At 36.9% G+C, this 17,333-nt stretch overlaps 1 protein-coding gene and 1 long non-coding RNA gene across 4 annotated transcripts in view; one reads left to right on the top strand and one right to left on the bottom strand.

Moving 5' to 3' along the window:
- Positions 1 to 1,523, bottom strand: part of LOC103009319 (uncharacterized) — a 48,768-nt gene extending 47,245 nt beyond the window's left edge. For 2 of the 3 annotated variants that reach the window (XR_009004970.1, XR_003622002.2), the window contains exons 1-3: positions 1,194 to 1,523; positions 671 to 791; positions 365 to 412 (exon numbers count right to left, since the gene is read on the bottom strand). This is a non-coding gene — a long non-coding RNA (uncharacterized LOC103009319). The remainder of the gene's footprint in view (positions 1 to 364; positions 413 to 670; positions 792 to 1,193) is intronic. The other variant, XR_009004971.1, reaches the window with a different exon arrangement.
- The window catches only part of MIB1 (MIB E3 ubiquitin protein ligase 1), a 125,958-nt gene that overhangs the window by 79,583 nt on the left and 29,042 nt on the right, over positions 1 to 17,333 (top strand). Inside the window, exon 13 of the mRNA XM_057525992.1 lies at positions 17,019 to 17,151. Coding sequence (XP_057381975.1) covers positions 17,019 to 17,151 — 133 coding nt within the window. The remainder of the gene's footprint in view (positions 1 to 17,018; positions 17,152 to 17,333) is intronic.

Raw genomic sequence — 17,333 nt, 5'->3', positions numbered from 1 at the left:
GAAAAGAAATTATAGTTGGTGAGTTGCCTTTTATTATTGTGGTATTAAAAGGTTAATTTAAAAGAAAACCATGAGAAATTTTCCTGTCTGAGAAAGGACGGGAAGAAAAGACACAGAAAGTAGAATTTCTGCAGCCTGTGATAAAAAGCTAGTGCAGCTTATAGAGAGCAAATCAGAATGTAGCAACAGATAGCCCAGTACTACAGCAGTTTCAGCAATGCAGAGTTAGAATTTCACCATGCACATTCTGATTTATTTTTGTGCCCAACTATTAGAGTTGGCAATAAAAAGTATTTTGTGATCTACCAAGTATCTTGGTTGACTAAACCTTGAAATAGTTAATAGTTTTTAAGCGATAGTATACCTTGGAAGCAGGATGTGATTTACTAGGGATGCAAAACCACCATTTAATCTGAAACAATAAAAACGAACTCTTTAATAATGTAAATGACAGGAATGGATTTGTACAAGTTTGAGATCGAGTTACCTGTCATGATATTTAACAGCGTTCCTTTTTATACTACATAAGCTCTCTACTTGAACTGTGAAACTAGGCTGTGCCCAGATAGAATTTAATCTAACAATAAAAACATGTATCGAGTCGGTAATAGGTAAGCATGCAGAAAGTCATAAGCATCCTTAAAAGTACAGGCCTGTGGTGCTGTGTTACCTGTAAGCTTAGTGTCATGCAGCGTTAGCAGCAGGAAGAGAGATAAAGACCTAGAGAGTCACATCAGCAGCAGCCATCTCATCTTGATTGTTTCTTCACTCTGTTTGCTGAATTAGTGCTTCTTTTCATGAGCCGGGGGAAGTAAGGGGGAAGAAACAGTGAACACAGAACCTCACCTTTTAAGATAAATTTGAAAAACAAATGAACAAACAAAAATAAGTCAGCCATCTTTTCCCTCTCCCTTCCCTTATGCTTAAGGGGAAAGAAAAAAAACTACAGTAAAATTGAATCAGCGTTGGCCATTTGATTTGGAATGTCATATTACTAGTATTGCACAGTTATAAGCACCTTGTATCTGCTGGACAGAAAGTTAAGCAACGGAGGAAGGTTGCTACAACGGCCAAGAAAATGAACCTCACTTATTTCTCAGATGGAATGCTTCAGAATTGGGGAAGAAGTTGCAGAGGAGGTTAATTTTATAATCTAAAAAAGACATAAAAACCCAACAAAAATCAAAACACACCTTGCTCCCCCCCAAGTAACTGTAGACATTCACCCTGTTTTCTTTGCGCACCAGAATACATTGGGGTCTTCTGACTTCTCAGGAAATGTTCTGCATCTTTCTTGCTGTGAGATTTTTTTGTTTGTTTTAGTTTCCAGGATTAAATGGTAGATCTGTATTGAAGCTACCTTGTCATATCCAGAGGTCAAGTCTGCAAGCAAGGTCAGGACTTCCACATGGTCACTACAAAGGTTAACTTATATTCTTCCCTCAGTGGCCACAGGCTGAACTGTTACAGCTTTATAGGCAGCTAAGCATTTGAAACATGCACTCCCAGGCAAACAGGCTCTCTTGTGCCTCTCTCTTCCCTGACCATATTTAGTCAACCATAGCAAAAAATAGTCTCTCAGCTGTCGATTGTCGATCCAGAAGCTGAGGAAGCCTCTATCTTGCTTTCTGCCTATTGATTGTTCATCCTGCGGTCCAAACACTGCCTTGCCATTTGTCCTCCTTTTTTTTTTTTTTCCAAAGCACTGCCAAATAAAGCGGTCTCTCATGTTTCCACTTACACATCCCAGATTTTCACTGAGCTTGCGCTGAGACTAGGAAAGCCTGATGCGGCTGTCACTAAACTTAGATGCACTGCAGAGAAAAAAAGAAAGAGGAAAAATATTACCCTGGCGAGTAGCAAGACAATCTTTAGACAGATATGGAACAAGTAAAATCCCTCTGCTGCCAAAATATGTTTCATGACCTGATTTTTTTATTGGTACAAAATCAGGATAATGATATTTTATACAGCTAAAGGCCAGAAGGGATTTTGTAGTGTTACCTTTTAGAGCTAGTTGTTGCTATACATTCTTTTTAAATTTAATAAATAATATTTGAATGGCAAATTTGTAAAAATGGTAAATAGAACCTATATATTGAGGGTGGAGAGAGATCACTAAGGAAGAAAGGAGTAATGTGTAAATGAAATCTTGGAAATGCTACTTAAAACTTTAAATTCATTGTCAATTTGAGTAAATTTTTTTGTAGTACTTAGGTGAGAAACAGTGTCTGGAATGCTTTTGAGTAATTGTGTACTTTTATATTGAAACTATATATACTTATATAACTATTAAAATGCATTAATTAAATTTTATTTTATGCTCAAATGTGAGGTGGTTTTTTACTCCCTTCTACATTGCCATTCCACTTTTATTTTCTGAAATTGCATGTAGGCATGATCATTTCACACTTTACTGCAGACTTAAATAGTCATTAACCTATATGTAACTTTGCCACATAGTGTATGTTGCAGAGGAAAAATACTTTTGCTATAAATTTAATAGCATATTTACCATAAATTTTAATATTGAAGTTTATTTTTTAGCCAAGGAGAAAAAAATATAACATCAAATTCCACAAACCTATGGAGATACAATTTAAGATCTTACAAGCCTAAGAATGCCCAAGAGAAACCAACTATACTTTGTTCTTAATTCAAATATAGTCTCTTAAGTATTGATTCAGTTAAGAATCAAGAAAAACAGTTATCAGTTTTCTGAGCTTATTCTCCTAGAAGGGAAATTTGTCCTTGACATTCTTTTTGTCTTTAACATTTAATAACATAGCAGTTTAATTTTTTTGGATGGCTATTTTAAAACAGTGACATAAAGAATGCTTCTATAGATATTTGGCAGTTTTAAAGAGTCAGCTTTTCTAGATATTGAAATAATTTTAAAGAGACAGCTAGCTGTTTTCTTTTTATTTATTTATTTATTTATTTATTTATTTATTTATTTATTTATTTTTGGCTGTGTTGGGTCTTCGTTTCTGTGCGAGGGCTTTCTCTAGTTGCGGCAAGCGGGGGCCACTCCTCATGGCGGTGCGCGGGCCTCTCACTATCGCAGCCTTTCTTGTTGCAGAGCACAGGCTCCAGACGCGCAGGCTCAGTAGTTGTGGCTCACGGGCCCAGTTGCTCCGCGGCATGTGGGATCTTCCCAGACCAGGGCTCGAACCCGTTTCCCCTGCATTGGCAGGCAGATTCTCAACCACTGCGCCACCAGGGAAGCCCTGAAATAATTTTAGACACATTGTGATAAGATGACACATCTCAGAGTGTTAAGATAGGTTAATTTTCAGGTTTCTAAATTACCCCATCTTTGCTGACCATTTTGTAGCAGTAAAAGTACCCCCCACCAAGCAAACACTCATATAGTGTATGAAGGTCCAGGTACTCTTCTAAGCCCTTTAAAATTTTCATAATGATACTATGAAATAGGATTTGTGATTCTTCTCACATTTTATAGATGAGGAAACTGAGACATAGAAGGTAAGTAACCTGCTCAAGTCATTAGCTCTTCAGTTTGCTGGTGCCAGAATGTGAGCCCAGGTAGTTTGGCTTCAGACTGAGATCTTCACCACTGTGCCTGCTGTTGCTCTGGTTTATGAAAATGCAAGTAGTTAGGGAATGGACTCTTGGGGACTGGAACGTAAACCAAAAATGTAGCATGGTGAGCATTCTTGCTCCAGTATGCTCAGAAAGATGGTTGTTCACTTGATTGTTTCTTCTTTTGTTCCATTCAGCTAACTTTGAGCACCTAATACTGGGTGCACAAAGCGGGTATAAAGATGAGTAAAGTAGGCTTCCCTGCCTTACATCATAGAAGAGATCATTTTGGTTGTCTTATTTTAAGAATGACTGAGTACTCACCTGTACAGCTCTCCTGTAGCCTGCATTGTCATTGCATATTTCTCTCATTTTGAGCTAAATTCTACTACATTACCAAATTCCTAGTTAATGAATTTAAGCTAAATTAATGAACCTTTTAATTACGGTGTCTGTCAAAAAAGAGTTTGTGGGAAGAAAATTAAAGCACACCAAAAAAAAGAATTAAAAAACATTTGAGTCATGTCTATCACTATAAATAGATGAAAGAAAATAAAAACTATCCATACTCATTTACTAAAGTGATTATCACAGATAGCATTTTGGTATATACCCTCCTAGACTTCTTGTCTCCATCCATTTAGATAGGGGTGTGTACTGAATAAAAATGTATTCAGACCGTTACATACTAACATGCTTTTAGCATGCCCTACAGAACTTCTACTTGGGATTCATCAACTTTTTTATTAAGTTTCTTTATGGATTCTGGAGTAACATGCTTAAACTATATTTGAGGGATTGTTCATTAACTCAGCAAGCATTTATTGAACACCTAATATGTGCTGTTGTGCCGTTCTAATGTCTTTTTACATTAAGTAATCCTAATATGTAAGGCCTCCTCAGTTTAGCTACTATGGTTTATTTGGAAAAATGTTGCCCATCTCTGAAGAAAGATTGCAAAGCATGGCAGGTCCTAAAAATGGACCCAGCACCATTTGACTGTTACATACCATGCAGACAGCTGCTTGTCCCCTCTGCTTCTTAGAACTCATTTGTTCATCATTCAGCAAACGTTTGAGTATTACCATGTGCCAGGGATTATGCTAGGCACCACTATTAGTTGTTCCGGAACTTAATGCTTCTTTGGCAGTATTCACAAATGCCTGCTTAACTGGTAGTAAGATCTTATCCTTAAATCATCCACGTCCTTAACCTTTTGGAAAACAACCAGACTGAGAAATAAAGAAGAGTGTTTGAACGTTAGGGAAAGTATCTTCAAATCTCATCCTGTGCTCCACAAGTGAGAGTCTATTGGCTTAGTATAATTATTCATTTATTGAGCTGTAACACCCTTATCCCGGTAACTCTATGGGCCTCAGTTCTTGCAACCTAACAGCAGAATCCTCTTAATTAACTAAGGTGCTGTGGGGAACAGCTGACCTTTGTGGTTATCTTGTGGGTTCCTCAGATTGTCTACCCCATGAGAAGAAAGGAGACAGACCACTCAGAGCTGCTCTGGACATGAGGGTGAGGGGACCAGGGGCTATTCTGTTTTTTTCTTGGCTCATCTTGCAGGCTAGGCCCAAAGATTGGCTCTTTTCTTGAGGCATCATATTATTTGTTTTTGTTTGTTTGCTTTTTGTGGGGGGAAGATCAGGAATGAACATTAATTAGCAGCTTTCTAATTAAGATGAGAGGGTTATAGGTCTCTGTTAAAATTAATCTATCCCAAATCTCCAGTGTAGAAAAATTCTAAATAATTTATGTGGATATTGCACCTTCAAGGAAGTGGAGCATAACTTTCCATGTGTTAAGTTTAGGCTGCGCATAGTGACTTCTTTCCAAAGAGTGTATGGTATATTTTAGTGTTCTATAGTATAGAAAAGGGGAGAAAGAGTAACTCTGTGGTGGAGAAACCTCACAAACACTGCCTCAGCCATATGATCAGGGTTAACATCGACAGTGATAAGTCATGTTTATAGTGTGTACCCTTGATGTGACGTGATGAAGTGGCACTACCTTTGAGACCTTCTTCTTCAAAACTCATAACCCCAGTGTAATCATGGGAAAACACCAGACAAATTCCAACTGAGGGACAGTATACAAAATAACTGATTAGTACTCCTCAACATTGTCAACATCATCAAAAACAAGGAAAGTCTAAGAAACTGTCAGAGCCAAGGGGAGCCTAAGGAGCCATGACAACTAAATGTAATGTGGTATTCTGGAGCAGAAAAAGAACATGAAATAAAACTAAGGAAGCTGGAATGAAGTAGTTAATAGCAGTCAGTGCTGGTTCATTAATTAACAAATGTACCATACTGATGTACAATATTAACAATAGAGGTGAGGAACTCTCTGCAGTATCTTCACAATCCTCTGTAACTCTACAATGGTTCTGAAATTAGTTTATTTAAAAACAGCAAAAACAAAAATTTACCCACTCCTGGCTAGTTGACCATTGACTTTTGCATTAATTTTGATTTGGGACTATCTGCAGTATTTTCCACAACTTAAACCATTTCATCAGGAGTTGATTTTGTTATAATTCAGTTATCAACAAAATAATAAGTTTAGTCTCATATTCTTTTAAAAGTATATTAAAACAAAAAGTATATTTCAGAATAAATTTTATGGAGACCAATTGTATCTTAAAAAGATTTAGTTATTTTAAAGGGAGCCTTTTTAATTTGAGTGCTGATAATTTTGAATTTGTGAAATGATTAGATTTGTGTGGAAGGGGGTATAGAGGATAGATTTGGAAGGGGGCTGTTACAGATGTTCAGAGGAAAGGTAATGGAAGCCTATATAAAGAATATTGGGGCCCCTGGGAAAGAATAGTTTAGATTTAAAAGGGAAAATCAAGAGAACAAATTGAACGCAGGAGTAAGAATGGAGGAAAGGGTCTAGAATGATTCCCAGGTTTCTGACTTGGGTGGCTGGTTAAATGGTGGTAAGAATAACCAAAATCAAGAATACAGGAGGAATTCTTGGGAAGGAGAAAAGGGAAATTTGTACTGTGTACTTTATAGGTCTATAATCTTAGAACTGTAATAAAATAACACTATTATATTGAAGAATTTTAGACTCTACTAAAACATTTACCTACATTATGTCATTTAATTCTTACAGCAATCTTACAATATTTTACAGAGATTTCTATGGAAGTGTTGGTATTTGTTCAGTTAGAGATATGAGATAGAGCAGTTATGGGTGAGAGTGTTTAGTTGGGGCTTCACAGGGCCTGAGTATGGACCTTGGCTTTATAGGTCCATAGAGATGACTAACACTAATTAACATTAATAAAGAATGCCAAATTACTATTTACAGAAAGAAATATTGCTAAGTGGATTGTAGTACTTACACCAGCTGATCAGTAGATTTTTTTCCCCTGCAGTGGGGAGAAAGAAATCTATGAAAAGCTAAGTTAAAATTGGAAATTGATTGGTGAGCAAGACAACTGATTAGATGATCTTAATTGACAGTACCATCAACCTGTGATGACTTTGCATATGACGATGTACTGAAAACTGATAGCATTCTCCTGATTCTACTGGAGGGTAAATTAGAATACTGGGGTTGCTCATCAGGGGGCTTTTTCTATAGATAACACTGGTGATACACTGACAAATTATTTTTCTCATTCTTTCTCCAGGCTTTGTACAAACCATTTCTTCACTCTCTTTTTAACCAATCATTATTTTCCAGAAAAAGACATAATTTTCATCTTTCTAATAATAATTCCATCCTGGTGATTTATTTATCTATCTATCTATCTATCATCCTAATTCGATGTCTGGATCTCCTCTTATAAAAATCTCTTTTTCTCTAGTTATCCATTTGTTTCATTTACTTTATTAACTATTGTCTGGTGTATTCACCTCATTTGCCAATATAACACTGTTGCTATGGGAAATCAAAAATTACCATTTCTCTTTAAAATATGTTGATAATATTATAATTTAATCAGTTTAAAATAAGGCATTTGGATTAATTCCAATTTCTTTCAATTTTTATTTTTAATGATATATTTCTTAATGTTTCAGGATTGTTAGGAAAAAATATTTTAATATGGTTATTCTATAGTGTAATATACAACATTTATGTCAGTGAGACTAATTAACAGAATAGATTTATTCTGAAATAAAAACTTGCTCCTTGAAAATCTTGAATTTTGCATTTTAGTATTAGGATTTGATATACTTTGTAGAATGCGATCTAGAAGGGACTAGGGTTGTTTTTGTCACTGCCAACAAGTGAGTAGCCTGGTACTGCCTTTCCCTTGTTCTGACAGTTCAGTTATATGTACTGTACTAAGAGAGGAAAAAGCAAAAAGACACAAAGTAATAAGAGTGCAGGGAGGCAACGGGCTTTCAAGAATACATACATATCTATTTATTTTTATTTTTATTTATTTTTATTTAATTTTTTTGGCTGTGCTGTGCGGCTTGTGGGATCTTAGTTCCCCGACCAGGTATCGAACCTGGGCCCTGGCAGTGAAAGTGCCAAGTCCTAACCACTGGACCGCCAGGAAATTCCCTCTATTTCTTTTTTAAATGCCTTAGTAACTTTCTGAACCATTGGCTCTTCTTTCTGAGGGACCTCAGGTTTTCTACCTTGTTGACTTACGAATTCAAGAAGGAAGAACAAGTAAGTGAAAGCTATTAATATCCTCTATTACCACCATTTCTCTCAACACAGTTATAGTACCATTTTTCTTTGTATCAATAACATGTGTTTGGGACTTCCCTGGTGGTCCAATGGTAAAGAATCCACCTTACAATGCAGGGGACATGGGTTTGATCCCTGGTCGGGGGACTAAGATCCCACATGCCACGGGGCAACTAAGCCTGCGCGCCACAACTACTGAGCTCACGCGCCTCAACGAGAGAGCCCGTGTGCCGCAAACTACAGGGCCCACGTGCTCTGGAGCCCACGTTCCACAACTACAGAGCCTGCCTGCCACAACTAGAGGGAGAAAACCCGCGGGCCACAACTAGAGAGAGAAAAACCCACACGCCACAACTAGAGAAGAGAAAAACCCATGCGCCACAACTAGAGAAGAGAAAACCCACATGCCACAACTAGAGGGACGCCCACGCATCACAACGGAAGATCCCACGTGCTTCAACGAAGATCCAGCGTGCCGCAACTAAGACCTGACACAGCCAAAAATAAATAAAATAATTTTAAAAATGTGTTTGTCTTATTTTTTTTTTAACATCTTTATTGGAGTATAATTGCTTTACATTGTTCTGTTAGTTACTGCTGTATAACAAAGTGAATCAGCTATATGTATACATATATCCCCATATCCCCTCCCTCTTGCATCTCCCTCCTACTACCCTCCCTATCCCATCCTTCTAGGTAGTCACAAAGCACCGAGCTGATCTCCCTGTGCTGTGCGGCTGCTTCTCACTAGCTATCTGTTTTACATTTGGTAGTGTATATATGTCAATGCCACTCTCTCATTTCGTCTCAGCTTACCCTCCCCCCTTCCCGTGTCCTCAAGTCCATTCTCTACGTCTGTGTCTTTATTCCTGTCCCACCCCTAGGTTCTTCAGAACTTTTTTTTTTTTAGATTCCATATATATCTGTTAGCATATGGTATTTGTTTTTCTCTTTCTGACTTAACTTCACTCTGTATGACAGACTCTAGGTCCATCTACCTCACTACAAATAACTCAGTTTCATTTCTTTTTATGTCGGAGTAATAGTCCACTGTATATATGTGCCACATCTTCTTTATCCATTCATCTTTCGATGGACACTTAGGTTGATTCCATGTCCTGGCTATTGTAAATAATGCTGCAGTGAACATTGTTGTGCATGACTCTTTATTTTTAAACGTCTTTATTGGAGTATAATTGCTTTACAATGGTGTGTTAGTTTCTGCTTTATAACAAAGAGAATCAGCTATACATATACATATATCCCCATATCTCCTCCCTCTTGCGTCTCCGTCCCACCCTCCCTATCCCACCCCTCTAGGTGGTCACAAAGCACTGAGCTGATCTCCCTCTGCTATGCAGCTGCTTCCCACTAGCTATCTGTTTTACATTTGGTAGTGTATATATGTCCATACCACTCTCTCACTTCGTCCCGGCTTACCCTTCCCCCTCCCCGTGTCCATTCCTGTCCTGCCCCTAGGTTCTTCATAACCTTTTTTTTTTTTTTTAAGATTCCATATATATGTGTTAGCATACAGTATTTGTTTTTCTCTTTCTGACTTACTTCACTCCGTATGACAGACTCTAGGTCCATCCACCTCACTATGAATAACTCAGTTTCGTTTCTTTTTATGGCTGAGTAATATTCCATTGTATATATGTGCCACATCTTCTTTATCCATTCATCTGTTGATGGACACTTAGGTTGCTTCCATGTCCTGGCTATTGTAAATAGAGCTGCAATGAACGTTGTGCTACATGACTCTTTTTGAATTATGGTTTTCTCAGGGTATATGCCCAGTAGTGGGATTGCTGGGTCATATGGTAGTTCTATTTTTAGTTTCCTCAGGAACCTCCATACTGTTCTCCATAGTGGCTCTATCAGTTTACATTCCCACCAACAGTGCAAGAGGGTTCCCTTTTCTCCACACCCTCTCCGGCATTTATTGTTTGTAGTCTTTTTGATGATGGCCATTCTGACTTGTGTGAGGTGATACTTCATTGTAGTTTTGATTTGCATTTCTCTAATGATTAGTGATGTTGAGCATCTTTTCATGGGTTTGTTGGCAATCTGTATATCTTCTTTGGAGAAATGTCTATTTAGGTCTTCTGCCCATTTTTGGATTGGGTTGTTCGTTTTTTTGATATTGAGCTGCATGAGCTGCTTGTAAATTTTGGAGATTAATCCTTTGTCAGTTGCTTCATTTGCAAATATTTTCTCCCATTCTGAGGGTTGTCTTTTCATCCTGTTTATGGTTTCCTTTGCTGTGCAAAAGCTTTTAAGTTTCATTAGGTCCCATTTGTTTATTTTTGTTTTTATTTCCATTTCTCTAGAAGGGTCAAAAAGGATCTTGCTGTGATTTATGTCATAGAGTGTTCTGCCTATGTTTTCCTCTAAGAGTTTTATAGTGTCTGGCCTTACATTTAGGTCTTTAATCCATTTTGAGTTTATTTTTGTGTATGGTGTTAGGGAGTGTTCTAATTTCATTCTTTTACATGTAGCTGTCCACTTTTCCCAGCACCGCTTATTGAAGAGGCTGTCTTTTCTCCGTTGTATAATCTTGCCTCCTTTATCAAAGATAAGATGACTATATGTGTGTGGGTTTATCTCTGGGGTTTCTATCCTGTTCCATTGACCTGTATTTCTGTTTTTGTGCCAGTACCATACTGTCTTGATTACTGTAGCTTTGTAGTATAGTCTGAAGTCAAGGGAGCCTGATTCCTCCAGCTCCATTTTTCTTTCTCAAGATTGCTTTGGCTATTCAGGGTCTTTTGTGTTTTCATACAGATTGTGAAATTTTTTGTTCTAGTTCTGTGAAAAATGCCATTGGTAATTTGATAGGGATTGCATTGAATCTGTAGATTGCTTTGGGTAGTATAGTCATTTTCACAATGTTGATTCTTCCAGTCAGGAACATGGTATATCTCTCCATCTGTTGATATCATCTTTAATTTGTTTCATCAGTGTCTTACAGTTTTCTGAATACAGGCCTTTTACCTCCTTAGGCAGGTTTATTCCTAGGTATTTTATTCTTCTTGTTGCACTGGTAAATGGGAGTGTTTCCTTAATTGCTCTTTCAGATTTTTCGTCATTAGTGTATAGGAATGCAAGAGATTTCTGTGCATTAATTTTGTATCCTGCTACTTTACCAAATTCATTGATTAGCTCTAGTAGTTTTCTGGTAGCATCTTTAGGATTCTGTATGTATAGTATCATGTCATCTGCAAACAGTGACAGTTTTACTTCTTTTCCTATTTGGATTCTTTTTATTTCTTTTTCGTCTCTGGTTGCTGTGGCTAAAACTTCCCAAACTATGTTAAATAGTAGTGGTGAGAGTGAGCAACCTTGTCTTGTTCCTGATCTTGGTGGAAATGGCTTCAGTTTTTCACCATTGAGAATGATGTTGGCTGTGGGTTTGACATATATGGCCTTTATTATGTTGAGGTAAGTTCCCTCTATGCCTACTTTCTGGAGAGTTTTTATAATAAATGGGTTTTGAATTTTGTTGAAAGCTTTTTCTGCATCTGTTAAGATGATCATATGGGTTTTCTCCTTCAATTTGTTAATATGGTGTATCACATTGAGTGATTTGCATGTATTGAAGAATCTTTGCATTCCTGGGATAAACCTCACTTGATCATGGTGTATGATCCTTTTAATGTGCTGTTGGTTTCTGTTTGCTAGTATTTTGTTGAGGATTTTTGCATCTCTGTTCATCAGTGATGTTGGCCTGTAGTTTTCTTTTTTCATAACATCTTTGTCTGGTTTTGGTATCAGGGTGATGGTGGCCTTGTAGAATGAGTTTGGGAGTGTTCCTCCCTCTGCTATATTTTGGAAGAGTTTGAGAAGGATAAGTGTTAGCTCTTCTCTAAATGTTTGATAGAATTTGCCTGTGAAGCCATCGGTCCTGGGCTTTTGTTTGTTGGAAGATTTTTAATCACAGTTTCAATTTCAGTGCTTGTTATTGGTCTGTTTATATTTTCTGTTTCTTCCTGGTTCAGTCTCGGAAGGTTGTGCTTTTCTAAGAGTTTGTCCATTTCTTCCAGGTTGTCCAATTTATTGGCATATAGTTGCTTGTAGTAATCTCTCATGATCCTTTGTATTTCTGCAGTGTCAGTTGTTACTTCTCCTTTTTCATTTCTAATTCTGTTGATTTGAGTCTTCTCCCTTGTTTTCTTGGTGAGTCTGGCTAATGGTTTATCATTTTTGTTTATCTTCTCAGAGAACCAGCTTCTAGTTTTATTGATCTTTGCTATCGTTTCCTTCATTTCTTTTTCATTTATTTCTGATCTGATCTTTATGATTTCTTTCCTTCCGCTAACTTTGGGTTTTTTTTGTTCTTCTTTCTCTAATTGCTTTAGGTGTAAAGTTAGGTTATTTATTTGAGATGTTTCTTGTTTCTTGAGGTAGTATTGTATTGCAATAAACTTCCCTCTTAGAACTGCTTTTGCTGCATCCCATAGGTTTTGGGCCGTCGTGTTCTCATTGTCATCTGTTTCTAGGTGTTTTTTGATTTCCTGTTTGATTTCTTCCGTGATCTCTTGGTTATTTAGTATGGTATTGTTTAGCTTCCGTGTGTTTGTATTTTTTACAGTTTTTTTCCTGTAATTGCTACCTAGTCTCATAGCATTGTGGTAGGAAAAGATATTGATACGATTTCAGTTTTCTTAAATTTACCAAGGCTTGATTTGTGACCCAAGATATGATCTATCCTGGAGAATGTCCCATGAGCAGTTGAGAAGAAAGTGTATTCTGTTGTTTTTGGGTGGAATGTCCTATAAATATCAATTAAGTCCATCTTGTTTAATGTATCATTTAAAGCTTGTGTTTCCTTATTTATTTTCATTTTGGATGATCTGTCCATTGGTGAAAGTGGGTTGTTAAAGTCCCCTACTATGATTGTGTTACTGTCAATTTCCCCTTTTATGGCTGTTAGTATTTGCCTTATGTATTGAGGTGCTCCTATGTTGGGTGGATAAATATTTACAATTGTTATATCTTCTTCTTGGATTGATCCCTTGATCATTATGCAGTGTCCTTGTTTGTCTCTTGTTAATAGTCTTTATTTTAAAGTCTGTTTTGTCTGATATGAGAATTGCTACTACAGCTTTCTTTTGATTTTCATTTGCATGGAATATCTTTTTCCATCCCCTCACTTTCAGTGTGTATGTGTCTCTAGGTCTCAAGTGAGTCTCTTGTAGACAGCATATATACAGGTCTTGTTTTTGTATCCATTCAGCCTGTGTCTTTTATAGTTGGAGCATTTAATCCATTTACATTTAAGGTAGTTATCGATATGTATGTTCCTATTACCATTTTTGTAGTTGTTTTGGGTTTGTTATTGTAGGTCTTTTCCTTCTCTTGTGTTTCCTGCCTAGAGAAGTTTCTTCAGCATTTGTTGTAAAGTTGGTTTGGTGGTGCTGAATTCTCTTAGCTTTTGCTTGTCTGTGAAGGTTTTAATTTCTCCATCAAATCTGAATGAGATCCTTGCTGGGTAGAGTAATCTTGGTTGTAGGTTTTTCCCTTTCATCACTTTAAATATGTCCTGCCACACTGCCTTCTGGCTTGCACACTTTCTGCTGAAAGATCAGCTGCTAACCTTATGGGGATTCCCTTGTATGTTATTTGTTGCTTTTCCCTTGCTGCTTTTGATATTTTTTCTTTGTATTTAATTTTTCATAGTTTGATTAATATGTGTCTTGGTGTGTTTCTCCTTGTATTTATCCTGTATGGGACTCTCTGTGCTTCCTGGACTTGATTGACTATTTCCTTTCCCATATTAGGGAAGCTTTCAACTATAATCTCTTCAAATATTTTCTCAGTCCCTTTTTCTCTTCTACTTCTGGGACCCCTATAATTCGAATGTTGGTGCATTTAATGTTGTCCCAGAGGTCTCTGAGACTGTCCTCAATTCTTTTCATTCTTTTTTCTTTATTCTGCTCTGTGGTAGTTATTTCCACTGTTTTATGTTCCAGGTCACTTATCCGTTCTTCTACCTCAGTTATTCTGCTATTGATTCCTTCTAGAGAATTTTTAATTTCATTTATTGTGTTGGTCATCCTTGTTTGTTTGCTCTTTAGTTCTTCTAGGTCCTTGTTACATGTTTCTTGTATTTTCTCCATTCTATTTCCAAGATTTTGGATCATCTTTACTATCATTACTCTGAATTATTTTTCAGGTAGACTGCCTATTTCCTCTTCATTTGTTTGGTCTGGTGGGTTTTTACCTTGCTCCTTCATCTGCTGCATATTTCTGTCTTCCCATTTTGCTTAACTTACTGTGTTTGGGGTCTCCTTTCGCTGGCTGCAGGTTCGTAGTTCCTTTGTTTTTGGTGTCTGCCCCCAGTGGGTAAGGTTGATTCAGTGGCCTGTGTAGGCTTCCTGGTGGAGAGGACTGGTGCCTGTGTTCTGGTGGATGAGGCTGGATCTTGTCTTTCTGGTGGGCAGGACTGCATACAGTGGTATGTTTTGGGGTGTCTGTGAACTTAGTATGATTTTAGGCAGCCTCTCTGCTAATGGGTGGAGTTGTGTTCCTGTCTTGCTAGTTTGGCATGGGGTGTCCAGCACTGGAGCTTGCTGGTTGTCGAGTGGATCTGGGTCTTAGTGTTGAGACAGAGATCTCTGGGTGAGCTCTCGCTGGTTGATACTACGTGGGGCCAGGAGGTCTCTGGTGGTCCAGTGTCCTGAACTCAGCTCTCCCACCTTAGAGGCTCAGTCCTGACACCTGGCCGGAGCACCAAGACCTCTCAGCCACATGGTGTAGACAACTGTGGTAAAAATCTTACTGGTGTCTTGGATTTTTCTTTGCTGGGTGATTTATCCGAGCCAGGTTCCCTTTGTCAGAAACACAGCAAGCCAAAACGCTAAGATACCCGAGGTTTGCAGTGAAGACAGGCCTTATTCACACAGCATCCAAGGAGAAGACAGGAGAACAAATTTCAAATCGGGGTCCTATCTTATTATTTTTAATGATTACATTTTTTCTTTATTAAAACTTTTTTCACATGATTTAATACTTGAATCTTCAAAACTCTCCAAAAGAATCATAAAGCTAAATTCTGTTTCTCACATGGTCAAGTGTGTAAGGTAACAGATAATCTATGGCATTAGCATCATGATTATGCCAAATCCAAACACTCAGTAGTATATTGTTTTACCATACTTTTCCCCATTAAGAATTTGAGTCAAAATCTACATAATTTCTAGTATTCTATTTTAATCCACTGAATGAGGAAGTATAGAATCCTTATAATTACTGAAAATGAGCTAAAGCAGGAATCTTTAGCTTTGTATGAGGTCCATGAATGGAGCTTAGGGGTTTTGGACTTCCTCAAAATTGTATGGAAAGATTTTTATGTGTATTTTCCGGGAGAAAATGGTTCATAGATTTCCAAAGAAGTCTTGTTACCCATGAACGGTGATTGTAACTTCAGTAACAACCACCAAAGGCTGTCTTAAAGTTTTGATTCTCAGTACACCTTGGGTCATAAACCTGTTTAAAAATCTGATAAAAGCTATAAACTTCCAGATTTGAGTACAATTTTGGAGATTCTTGGATCCTCCAAAGCTTGTTCTCAGATGTCTTGGACTTCCTGTTTGGGATTCATAGACCACTGCCATTAAGGAAACACGCTCTGGCTCATGTTAGGCCTTAGTCTCATTATTTTAGAGACTTACAGTTTCATTTACACACATTCTTATTCTGCATCTTCAGACTGTTTCTCCATACATTTATCACATTTCTCTATTAAAAATTTTTCTCTCATATGTATCACCTTACGAAACACTATCCCGATATGTATCTTACTGTTATTTCTTGCCCTGTTCTACTCTATTGGCACAATTTTAAAAGCTTTTCTTTTCTGTGTTTACTGCATTTTTTAGGTGTGAGGGAAGATTCAGTATCTAATAAGTGTATCAGCGTTGTCTGAGCCAAGTCCAACACTCTTTGCATGAGCAGTTATCTTAGGTCACACTCTTTTAAAAAAAAAAAACATTAGTTGATAGATGTATTAAGGGAGATTTTTTCCAAATTACGTTATGAGTTTTCCACACAAAACCTCTATGTTAAGAAAAGTTAGGCTGGTTAGGATTAGGAAAGTTGCTTCTGATTTTATTTTCCTTTTTGAGTGGTAGGCTAGCTTTTTCTCTACAAAGCATGATTTCTTGATAATTAGTTCCCCTGATTTTTTATGGTTTAATCTTTGGTGCTCTTTAGGATAACTTTGTCTTTTTTGCTTTGGAGATACTTTGTTACCATATCTTAAATTTTAAATATTAGATTATAGTGACCATTTTGTGTGTTTTGATATCAACTGGATTTAGCACCGCTAAATGACATATATCACATTTTTAATTCTGCGGAGTTCATGATAATCTGCCAGCTACCTAAAATTTGTCTTATCACTATTTTTCCTTCTTAGCTGTTGTTACCTGGTTGTTCTTTATTAACTCTTTGTTAATATATACTATTCCAGTTGAACCTAAGAGATTCCACAAGGCCAACATATATCCTTATTAGGGTATATTTCTTTTACCTTTGGTTTTTTTCCTCTCATAATGTTTCCCTTTTGTAGCACTCCCATTCTGTTTTGATTCTGTTCTCCAAACAGCAATAATTCATTTACCTCTTACAATATCAAAAGGCTGTGTATTTAAGATTTAGAAATTTTGAATTTCTGTTTGTCTCTAAGGGCATAATTTTCTTTAAAGAGGAGTATATTCATTTGATTTTAAAAGTTTCTTTTGAATATTTTTTCTAAAGAAAATAATAAAATATTTAATTAAATATTTGACTTTCAGTGCAATGCGTGTTTTATTGTCGAAATTACCAAGACCGTGGATTGTGGATGAGAAGAAAGATGATGGTTATACTGCCTTGCATCTGGCTGCCCTTAATAATCATGTAGAAGTGGCTGAACTGTTGGTACATCAGGTAGGAAAAGCAGTTCAATAATTTTTAACAATTTTGGATCATTGCTATTTATTTATTTTTTACTTCATCAACTACTTATTGATAATAAGTAAAATCCCATGATGATGGTATCTTACAGTAAAATCCCATGATGATGCAAATTCAGATATAGTATGAATTTAGTCTTCCGCCTAACATTGGTT

Source organism: Balaenoptera acutorostrata, chromosome 13, assembly GCF_949987535.1.
Source record: "Balaenoptera acutorostrata chromosome 13, mBalAcu1.1, whole genome shotgun sequence".
Lineage (NCBI taxonomy): Eukaryota > Metazoa > Chordata > Mammalia > Artiodactyla > Balaenopteridae > Balaenoptera > Balaenoptera acutorostrata.
Note: the sequence above shows the minus strand (reverse complement) of the source record. Positions and strands in the feature narration are given on the sequence as shown.